Here is an 11,312-nt window from a genome sequence, read left to right as displayed (position 1 = left end):
GAGAATACATAATTCTTTTTCTTTTTTCAATGTTTACTTTTAAGAGAGAAAGACTGCCAGTGGGAAAGGGGCAGAGAGAGAGAGGGAGACACAGAATCTGAAGCAAGCTCTAGGCTCTGAGCTGATGTAGGGCTTAATCTCATGGAGTGCAAGATCATGACCTGAGCTGAAGTCGGATGCTTAACCGACTGAGCCACCCAGGTGCCCCTCTTTTTTCTTTTTTTAAGTAAACTCTGCCCAACATGGGACTCGAACTCATGACCCCAATATCAAGAATTGCATTGAGCCAGCCTTATTGAGCCAGCTGGATGCCCCAAGAATACATAACTATTTCATGAATTTACTGCATTCTATTCATCATGAATTTCTTTATGTTGATAAAAGGCTGAACGCACACTGAAGGTTTTCTCACATTTCTTACATCTGTAGTGTTTTTCTCCTGTATGGGTTTTCTGATGTTGAATAAGAGATGAACTCTGACTGAAGGCTTTGTCACAACCACTGCATTTATATGGTTTCTCTCCAGTATGAGTTCTCAGATGCTTTGTAAGAGATGAGCTCTGGCTGAAGGCTTTCTCACATTCTTTACATTTGTAAGGTTTCTCCCCAGTATGAATTCTTTGGTGTCTTATGAGAGCTGAGCGATCACTGAAGGCTTTCCCACATTCGTTACATTTGTAAGGTTTCTCCCCAGTATGGGTTCCTTGATGTTGAATAAGAGCTGAACAGTAGCTGAAAGCTTTCCCACATTCACTGCATTCATATGGCTTTTCCCCTGTATGAGTTCTCTGATGTTGAGTGAGGCCCGACCTGTCACTAAAGGCTTTCCCACATTCTTTACATCCATAAGGTTTTTCTCCAGTATGAACTCTTTGATGTTTAATTAGGGATGAGGTATCATTGAAAGCTTTCCCACACTCCTTGCATTTATAGGGCTTCTCTCCAGTATGGATTCTGTGGTGTTGAATAAGGTATGTGCTTTGGTTGAAGGCTTTCCCACATTCATTGCACTCATAGGGCTTTTCTCCAGTGTGAATGATATGATGCTGAATGAGGGCTGACCGATGACTGAAGGCTTTCCCACATTTGTTACACTCGTAAGGTTTTTCTCCCGTGTGAATTCTCTGATGCTGAATAAGTGATGAGCTCCGACTGAAGGCCTTTCCACACTCAGTACATGCATAAGGCTTCTCCCCAGTATGAATTCTCTGATGTAGGATAAAGGCTGAGTAGTAACTGAAGAACTTCCCACATTCATTGCACTTCCAAGGCTTTTTCACTGAGTAAATATTTCGATGTTTGATTGGGTTTGAACTTTCCCCAATTTCATTACAATCCTCCACAGTGGTTTTCTTGTGTTTAATTATGGCTTCCCTTAAATCTTTCTTCTGGTTTCCTTGCTGCCTTTCTAATGTGCCTTCACATTGCCAGGCTTCTATCAATCTGGAGTCCCAGGCCTCAACCTTTTTAAGTCTTTCTATTATCAGCTCTCTTTCGGAGGACACTTCTTCATAAAGTTCTTGCTTTGAAAAAGATTCTTTAGTTTCAGGTATAGATTCGGAATCTGAAATAAATAAAAAGTACACGTATTTTTGTTTTCTCTGTGATGAGAGAAAGAAAACTGCTGAGTTAGCAAGAGGAAAATAAAACAAAAATGATGCTTTTTAAAAAGTGTTTATTTATTTTTATAGAAAGAGATCCAGAGAGAGGGGCAGAGAGGGAGAGACAGCTCCTTGCTGTCAGCGCAGAGCCCAGCGTGAGGCTTGATCCCACAACCATGAGATCATGACCTGAGCTGAAACCAAGAATCAGATGCTCAACCAACTGAGCCACCTAGGCAACCCCAAAAATGATGCTTATTAAACATGTTTATTAGAATGTTTTCAGAAAGCACTTCCTGGCAGTGGCAGAGGAAGTGTCAGAAAATAACAGAGATGGGAGAATGAGTAATATAAGGCACAATAAAAGGACAATGAGGATGCTGTACTTAAGAGAGTGGAAAACTGAGCAGACTAACCAGAAAGGAGGATATAAGCAGGTGGGATGAGAATAAATGTTAATATAAAACATCTAGAGAAGGGTGGAAAGATGAAAACACAGGTTGAGATTAGACAGTTTTGAAAAAGTACAAGACAAAAAAAATCATTTATAATAATCACCCAGAAACAACACTTTTGACTTTTTAAATAGTTCCCTCCAGTCCCCCAGAAATAAGTCAGAGAAAGACAAATATTATATGACTTCACTCATATGTGGAATTTAAGAAACACAACAGATGAACATAGGGGAAAAGAAGCAAAAATAAGATAAAAACAGGGAAGCAAACCATAAGAGACGCTTAAATACAGAGAATAAACTGAGGGTTGCTGGAGGGGAGGTGAGTGAGGAGATGGGCTAAATGGGTGATAGGCATTAAGGAGGGCACTTTCTGGGATGAGCACTGGGTATTATATGTAAGTGATGAGTCACTAAATTCTATTCCTGAAATCATTATTACACTATATGTTAACTAACTTGGATTAAAAAAGAAAGAAAGAAATGCTCTTATAGGCAGAAGGTGATTGATACAAGTCAAAAACTTGTATCAGTGGGCCAAACTGATCCACCACAGACCAAATCTGGCCACTCTCACTTGTTTACATATTGTTTATGGCTGCCTTCATGCTACAATGGCAAAGTTAACTAATTGCCAAAGAGTATATGGCCCACAAAGCAGAGAATGTTTACCATCTGGTCCTTTATAGAGAAAGTTTGCCAACCCCTGATCAATATAAAAAATGAATAGTGCTGGCAATGGCATAAGTGAAAATAGATATAAAATTAATTTTTTTCTTACTAAAAAATTTTTTTATGTTTATTAGAGAGAGACAGAGCATGAGCAGGGGAGGGGCAGAGAGAGAGAGAAACATAGAATCTGAAGCAGGCTACAGGCTCTTAGCTTTTAGCCCAGAGCCCGACACTAGGCTCAAACCCATGAACTTTGAGATCATGACCTCAGCCGAAGTCAGAAGCTTAACCAACTGAGCCACCCAGGGTCCACCCCCCCTTTTTTTCTTATTTTTAATTACTCTAAGAGATAATTGACTGTCAAACAAAAATAGTAGCAATGTATTGTGATTTTATAATGTAAAAGTAAAATGCATGAGAACAATTATACAAAAGATGGGAGAGAGGAATTAGAAGTCTCCAGAAGTAAGGTTCTTATACCAGACATGATGTGGTATAATATTCTTTTTCTTTCTAATAAATGTTTACTTATTTTTGGCAGGGGAGGTGCAGAAAGAGAGGGAGACAGAGGATCTGAAGCAGGCTCTGTGCTGACAGTAGAGAGCCCGATGTGGGGCGCAAACTCAGGAACTGTGAGATCATGACCTGAATTGAAGTGGGACGCTTAACCGACTGAGCCCCCCAGGTGCCCCTGGTATATTACTCTTTGAAAATATACTGTGATCGGGGTGCCTCGGTGGCTCAGTCAGTTGGGCTGCTGACTACAGCTCAGGTCATGATCTTGTGGTCTATGAGTTCGAGCCCTGTATCGGGCTCTATCCTGACAGCTCAGAGCCTGGAGCCTGCTTCCGATTCTGTCTGCCCCTTCCCTGCTTGCTCTCTGTCTCTCTCTCTCTCAAAAATAATAAACATTTTAAAAATTAAAAAAAATAAGAAAAATTTAAAAATAATAAAAATATACTGTGACTGGGGTACCTGCATGGCTCAGTTGGTTAAGCGTCCAACTCTTGGTTTTGGCTCAGGTCATGATCTCATGGTTTATGAATTCTGTCTCTCTCTCTCTCTCTGCCCCTCCTCTGCTCTCTCTCTCTCTCAAAATAAATAAATTTTAAAAATAGATAACTGTGATTAATTAAAGAAGCATTTGGGAACTCTAGGACAACCATTAAAAGAACTTTAAGGTTTAATGGTAAGCTAATTGTGGATATAAAATAGAGTAAAAAAAATATGCAACCAAAAAAGTGAAAAAGGAAGAAAAATGAATAAGGAATAGATGGAACAAATAGAAGACAAGTAGCTACATGTAAGATTTAAATCCAACTATATGGGGTGCCTGGGTGGTTCAGTTGGTTAAGCGTCTGACTTCGGCTCAGGTCATAATCTTGCAGTTCGTGGTGCAGCCACTCTGGAAAAGTTTGGAGGTTCCTCAAAAAATTAAAAATAGAACACCCTATAACCCAGCAATTACACTATTAGTTATTTATCCAAAGGATACAAAAATGCTGATTTGAAGGAGCACGTGCACCCCAATGTTTATAGCGACACTATTGACAATAGCAAAATTATGGGAAGAGCCCAAATGTCCATCAAATGACGAATGGATAAAGAAGATGTGGTATATATATACAATGGAATATTACTTGGCAATCAAAAAGAATGAAATCTTGCCATTTGCAACAACACGGATGGAAATAGAGTGTATTATGCTAGGTAAAATAAGTCACAGAAAGACAAATATATGATTTCACTCATATGTGGAATCCAAGAAACAAAACAGATGGACACAGGGAAAAGGAAGTGAAAATTAAGATAAAAAACAGAAAGGGAGACAAAACATAAGAGACACTAAATTCTATTCCTTAAAAAAAAAAAAAAAAAAGATAAAATGAATGATTGCAAAAAAAAATTGACCACATATGTGCAGGTCTATTTCTGGACTATCTATTCTGTTCTATCGATTTACATCTATACCAGTACCACACTGTTTTGGTTACTATAATTTTATAAATCTTAAAACCAATGTAATAAAGCTATCCTTTTTCTTTTCTTTTTTTTTTTTTTTCAACGTTTATTTATTTTTGGGACAGAGAGAGACAGAGCATGAACGGGGGAGGAGCAGAGAGGGAGACACAGAATCGGAAACAGGCTCCAGGCTCTGAGCCATCAGCCCAGAGCCTGACGCGGGGCTCGAACTCACGGACCGCGAGATCGTGACCTGGCTGAAGTCGGACGCTCAACCGACTGCGCCACCCAGACGCCCCAAAGCTATCCTTTTTCAATACCAGAAATAGTAAACTTTTACTTGCCAAAAGAGAAAAAAAGCCCAATTCTGAGCCCAGAGTGATCAGGGATCTCCTAGGAGATCAGGGCTTTCTGGATTTTAAGCAAAACTATGGCATTTTAGATGCCATGAGTTATAGAGGAAGTTTATGTCCCAGTAAGCAGTTTGCATTACAAAATAATTTCCTTACCCCAAAATACCAGGCTCCCACAATTCTCCACTTTCATATCAATGCCCATGTACCTTTGGGCAGAATTCAGCTCTTCTTCCTCCACATGACTGAAGTCCATTTCCTCATCCTTGACTGTCACCAATTCCTGGAAGAACAAGCATATTCTTTAATTTTTTTTATGTTTATTTATTTTTGATAGAGAGAGACAGAGCACAAGTTGGGGAGGGCAGAGAGAGAAGGAGACACAGAATCGGAAGCAGGCTCCAGGCTCTGAGCTGTCAGCACAGAGCCCGATGCGGGGCTTGAACCCATGGACTGTGAGAGCATGACCTGAGCCGAAGTCAGACGCTCAACTGACTGAGCCACCCAGGCGCCCCAAGAATAAGCATATTCTTATAGAACTTGGGGAGGAGAACAATCTATAAGAGACAGTATTTTTTAATATGATGGTTAAACCTTTATTTTAATGGAACAGTCTAAGATTTCTATGTATTAGTCTGTATTAGGGAAAATAATAACAGCTAACGCTTATATTTTCTATGTGCTGAGCCCTTTGAACTACCTCTTGTAATGATAACTTCATGAGATAAGTACTATTATTAACAGTATTTACAGATGTGAGGATCAGATATGACATCTGGACCCAGACAGTCTGGCTCCAAAGGTATACTCTTTCGGTTCTTTTTTTTTTTTAATGGAACAACATATTTTATTTCATTTCATTTCATTTCATTTCATTTCATTTCATTTCATTTCATTTCATTTCATTTTTACTTTACTTTAGAGAGAAGAGCATGAGTAGGAGAGAGGGGCAGAGGGAAAGAATCTTAGGCAGGCTCCATGCTCAGAGTAGAGCCTGATGTGGGGCTCAATCCCCCGACCCTGGGATCATGACCTGAGCTGAAATCAAGAGTCAGACGCTCAATCAACTGAGCCACCCAGGCACCCCATATACTCTTTCTTTAAATTCAAGTATAGTTGACATAAAGTATATTAGTTTCAGGTGTACAACATAGTGACTTGATAGCAAAGCTCTCCTCTTTCCTTTATTTTTCTGTCTCTCACATATTTTACTAAATAAATCTAATATAAATTAACCACTGGGGGGCGTCTGGGTGGCTCAGTCAGTTGAGCGTCGGACTTTAGCTCAGGTCATGATCTCGCGGTTCATGGGTTTGAGCCCCCGCGTCCGGCTTTGTGCTGACAGCTCAGAGCCTGGAGCCTGCTTCGGATTCTGTGTCTCCCTCTCTCTCTGCCCCTCCCCTGCTCATGTTCTGTCTCTCTCTCTGTCAAAAAAAAAAAAAAACAAAACAAAAAACATAAAAAAAATTTAACCACTGAATGACAACCAAATGTCAATTACTAATTGCACTTAGTTGTTGTAGATGGGGTAAGTCTCAGATATGTAATTTATACTGATTCCTGAAATATTCTGAGATTTTATAGAGCTTCTGCTTGATATCCTGAATGTATTCAGAGAGTCATGCTGTTCTTCCTTCTCTGTACTTAGGGTCATGACTTTTAGATTTATCTAGTTATCTTTTAATAATTGCAGTTGTTCTGAATGAGTGGATTTACTGATTTTATGTTTTTTAAGTTTATTTACTGATTTTGAGAGAAAGAGCATATGCACGTGAATGGGGAAGGGGCAGAGAGAGGGGGAGAGAGAGAATCCTAAGTAAGCTTCACGCTGTCAGCACAGAGCCCAGCAAAGGGCTCAGTCTCAGGAACTGTGAGATCATGACCTGAGCCAAAATCAAGAGTCGGATACTTAACCAGCTGGGCCACCCAGGCACCTGAAATTTACCTTTTATGTATGTATGTATGTATGTATGTATGTATGTATGTATTTTGGATTTACTGATTTAAAAATAATTTTTTTATGTTTTTTTTTTTATTTTTGAGAGACAGAGCATGAGTGGGGGAGGGGCAGAGAGACAGGGAGACACAAAATCCCAATCAGGCTCCAGGCTCTGAGCTGTCAGCACGGAGCCCAACATAGGGCTCGAATTCACGAACCATGAGATCATGATCTGAGCTGAAGTTGGACGCTTAACCTACTGAGCCACCCAGAGGCCCCTAAAAAAAATTTTTTTTAACGTTTATTTTTATTTTGAGACAGAGTGTGAGCAGGGGAGGGGCAGAGAGAGGGAGACACAGAATCCAAAGGAAGCTCCAAGCTCTGAGCTGTCAGCACAGAGCCTGACGTGGGGTTCGAACCCACAAAGCATGAGATCATGACCTGAGCCAAAATCGGCCACCCAACCGAGCCACCCAGGCACCCCCACAAGATTTTATGTTTAAGTAATTTCTACACTCAACGTGGGTCTCAAACTTACATCCCTGAGATTAAGAATCGCATGCTCCACTGACTGAGCCAGCCAGGAGCCGCTGTGAGCCTCAGTTTTACTGTGAAATAAGCATCACTCCTAACTCACATGATTTCTTGTTTAAAATAAATGAAGCTATGTTTGAAAAGTGGCTCTAAATGTTAGAGTTCCCCAGAGCTCAGTTGTGAGACATCTTCTCTTCTCCATCCATTCTTTTTTTTCAACGTTTATTTATTTTTGGGACAGAGAGAGACAAAGCATGAACGGGGGAGGGGCAGAGAGAGAGGGAGACACAGAATCGGAAACAGGCTCCAGGCTCTGAGCCATCAGCCCATAGCCTGACGCGGGGCTCGAACTCACGGACCATGAGATCGTGACCTGGCTGAAGTCGGACGCTTAACCGACTGCGCCACCCAGGCGCCCCATTCTCCATCCATTCTTACATGCCTATAAGCAACCTGTTATTTCTCCCATCTTAAAAAAATAAAAAATAAAAACCCTCTTTGGTCTTGCTACTGCTTCCTGCTATCACCCTATTTCTGTCCTCTGCTTTAGCGTAAAACTCTCCAAAATGGCTGTCAGTCATCCCTGCTTCCAACTTCTCTCCTATTCTCTTCTGAACCCTTTCCGATCAGGCTTTCATTCCTACAACTCCATGACATTGTTCTTGGCAGTGACCAGTGATCTTCATATTTTTAAATCCAATGGTTAATTCTCAGGCCTCATCTTACTTGACTTAGCAGCAGCATTTAACAGCTGATCACTCCCTGCTCCTTTTAAACACTTTCTCCAACTGTTTACCAGGATGCCAAACTTTTGACTTCCTACCTCACTGGCCACACTGGCCACATCTTCTCAGTATCCTTTGTTGGTTCCTCTTCATCTCCCTGATCTCACAGTGTTGGAGAGCTCAGTCATAAAATCTCATCTCTTTTCTATTCCCTTAGTTTTGTGATTTAAAATACTGTTCACACTACTACCAAAATCAGTGCTCAAGCCTGAGCTCTCCCCAGACCTTCAAGTCTTCAAGGAAAAATTACTTTGGTTCAGTTCTCTAGTTGGGATTGCCGTGGACCTCCAAAGCAAGATGAAAAAAGCAAATGACACACTGTGAACTCCAAGCTAAGATTTCATATGAGGAAATCAAAGACTTGCCTGGAACTCAACAGGAAGGAGCTCAACAGTGGGTTCCATTTCTTCAATGTTCTGTTTTTGGGGCAGAGAAGCATCCTCGGTAGTAATGGCTGGAAGGACTAGAGGGAGAAGAAAAAGCTATGAAGGAGGTAAGCTCTATTTCCCCACTTCCAAATTCATTAGGACAAAAGTTATCACAAGCCAGGTAAATTGTATACACAGGGCCCACTTGACTTCACTCCAAAAGGTGGGATGAGGGTACAATAAGACGATAAAGTGAAAGTCTGTTGCCCAAAAAGCTAAGCTTATAGACCCACAATACATCAACCTTTTATAATAGCCTACCAGGGGGTGGAAAATGGAATATTCTCTCTTCCATGGCTGCAGAGGGAATGTGGATGGGCACAGGAGTGCTGAAAGAGGAAAATGGGACTGGAGAATGTGTCACAAGGAGCCTGCTTAGTGATTTCCAAAATTGGTCGCTTACTGAGTTTCTCTACTTGGGGACATGTCTGCTTCCATTTCCTTTCATCCAGGGGCATCTAACCTTTTAATTCTCATCAAAGGTGTTTTTCCACTTGTCCCCACTTTCAACTTCATGTTTATTTCTGTAATTCTTACCTTCTTCCTCAGCTTCAGTGGTCAGATAATCCATGATTAGATTCTCTTTTTTTGTCCTGTTATTGCTATGATTTCTCCTTTGTTCGCTGTTTCAGATGAGATAAACACGGACTTTCCAACAATACATAATCTGCTTCTTTGTGAAAATCATTCAACTCTACTCTGAAGTTCTGGAGAGAGATTTTGAAGTTAGGCTTGCCATCCTCTGGAGTTGGTTCCTGCTCCCTGGGGCATCTTCCTCTCTATCTCTATTCCTAGGAGGATTATTCCTATGTGTTTAAGTCTTAGGGCCTCAGAAGTAATTCTTCTTTGCTTGTAACCTTTATTATTTAGGCTAAATTAGTCTCCACAGCTAGAAGAGCATTCTCTAGAGTACTGATATCAGTCACTATATGCCAAACCAGGGCAAAACCAGGAGAGAATCAGTGAGTGCAGTGAACTGTGAGCCTCACACCTGGCTCCAGACTGTGCAGAAATACCCAGGAGACCCTAAAGCACACAACTGGCCATAAAACAGCCTGTGATTATAGCATCAGGTAACTATAAAAGCAGGACTCCCACAGTTCATTCATCCTTACTATTCAAAGAGACAGGCAGTTGATAGATGGGGCCTGTATACAGCTGATTCCTAACCTTTTTAAAAGACCCTGAAAATGTACAGGCCAGGATTCCCTTGCATGGTCAGGGCGAGAACAAAAGACTTCAGTAATAACTGACAATAATAACTGACAGACAGTAACTGGCAGACAACATGGGTTCCCTCATGTCAAGGAAGAAAAACTAAACTTTAAACCAGGCTGAATGACCAGGAAGAACAAAACGAGTCGGTACAGCCTAAGGGGACAAGCTGACACAAAATTCAACAGAATTTGCAAAAAAGACACCTGCAGCACATCCTGTTGAATGGCTGCCACATCTTGATACTCCCACCAGAAATAATTTATTAACTGTATCCTGCTTGCACTTGAAATGCGTGGTTTGGGACTTGAGCCTGACCAATCTTTGTAAAGGGCACGGAACTTGCGGTTTGTGCCTGTTTAACCGCAGGCTTAATCCTTCCCCTTGGAAGCGTACTCTTGGCTTGTAGCCAAAGGCTGCGTCCTTTGGGGAACGAGTAAGACACAGACCCCACTTTTTTTCTTTCTGTCCCAGGAGTTCAGGTTAAGGCTCTTAGTGCAGTGGCAAGATTTAAGGCCCAAAACGGCGGGAGCAGTCGCGCTCCCACAGTCCCCCGCTCGGCCACGCCCCCTCCACGCTCCCGGACTCCACTTCCCAGAGGGCTTAGGGGCAACCGCGCTTCCCGGACGCCTCCTGGCTCAGAACTAAAGCCTCAGACCCGGCTTGCCTCCCAGCCGGAGAGAAGCGGGAGGATTACGCACAGCACCGGGGAGCGGGCCTAGGACGAGGGCAGGGCCGGCCCTTTATGTGCCGGGCCGCAACCTGAGAGCCTGGCCCGGGCTGCTGCGGGAGGCACTGCAGCCGCGCGCACGGACCGGCGGGTCGCCGACGCCCGCGTCTCAGGGTCCAGCTTTCTCTTACCCCCGGACGCGCTGCCCACTCGGCTCCGGCCACAGGGCGGGTCCCCGCCGGGCTGCGCTCTGGGAAAGACGGAGGGGAGGACGGAGTCGCTTTCCGGACACACGGAGCTGTGGGGGAACAAAAGGCTCGAGCCTGAGGCTCCGTCTGGAGTCGCATCTGCGCACTTGGAGGCGACCCCGCCAGGTCGGGGGTCCCGGCGGAAGGACTCCACTTCCCAGAGGGCTCGGGGACATCGGTGCCTGCCCTCGGGGGGGCTGGGGGGGGGGGGCTCTGGAGAGCGAGGGGAGAGAACTGCAGGCCTTCAGTGTCAACCTTAAAATGCAGACATTTCCCCATCTGATAGGTCTCCTTTCTGAATACAGTGAGAATCTGTCGTTTAAAAGCTCCAAGTATTTTCAGTGTTGGATTATTAATTGGTGGTGGTGTGGGGATACACCTGTTACACAGTCTTTTTCCCTAGTATTTCTCGTTCTTACAATAAAGCCCCGAGTCTGCAAACTCACTGCTA

At 42.8% G+C, this 11,312-nt stretch overlaps 1 protein-coding gene across 2 annotated transcripts; it reads right to left on the bottom strand.

Annotated features, from left to right (window-relative positions):
* Positions 1-348: 348 nt before the first annotated feature.
* On the bottom strand, positions 349-11,064 carry LOC123589177 (zinc finger protein 501-like). 2 transcript variants are annotated; one of them, XM_045460865.1, is made up of 5 exons: positions 10,805-11,064; positions 9,266-9,435; positions 8,666-8,763; positions 5,199-5,325; positions 349-1,564 (listed from the first exon to the last, which is right to left on the bottom strand). In XM_045460865.1, the coding sequence occupies exons 2-5, from the start codon at positions 9,297-9,299 to the stop codon at positions 351-353; spliced, it is 1,473 nt and encodes a 490-aa protein (XP_045316821.1). In that variant the 5' UTR covers positions 9,300-9,435; positions 10,805-11,064; the 3' UTR covers positions 349-350. The 2 variants fall into 2 exon arrangements, with proteins under 2 accessions (XP_045316821.1, XP_045316823.1); XM_045460867.1 differs by lacking the exon at positions 9,266-9,435.
* Between the last annotated feature and the right edge of the window lie 248 nt (positions 11,065-11,312).

The sequence above is a fragment of the Leopardus geoffroyi genome, chromosome E3 (genome assembly GCF_018350155.1).
Source record: "Leopardus geoffroyi isolate Oge1 chromosome E3, O.geoffroyi_Oge1_pat1.0, whole genome shotgun sequence".
NCBI classification, from domain to species: domain Eukaryota; kingdom Metazoa; phylum Chordata; class Mammalia; order Carnivora; family Felidae; genus Leopardus; species Leopardus geoffroyi.
Note: the sequence above shows the minus strand (reverse complement) of the source record. Positions and strands in the feature narration are given on the sequence as shown.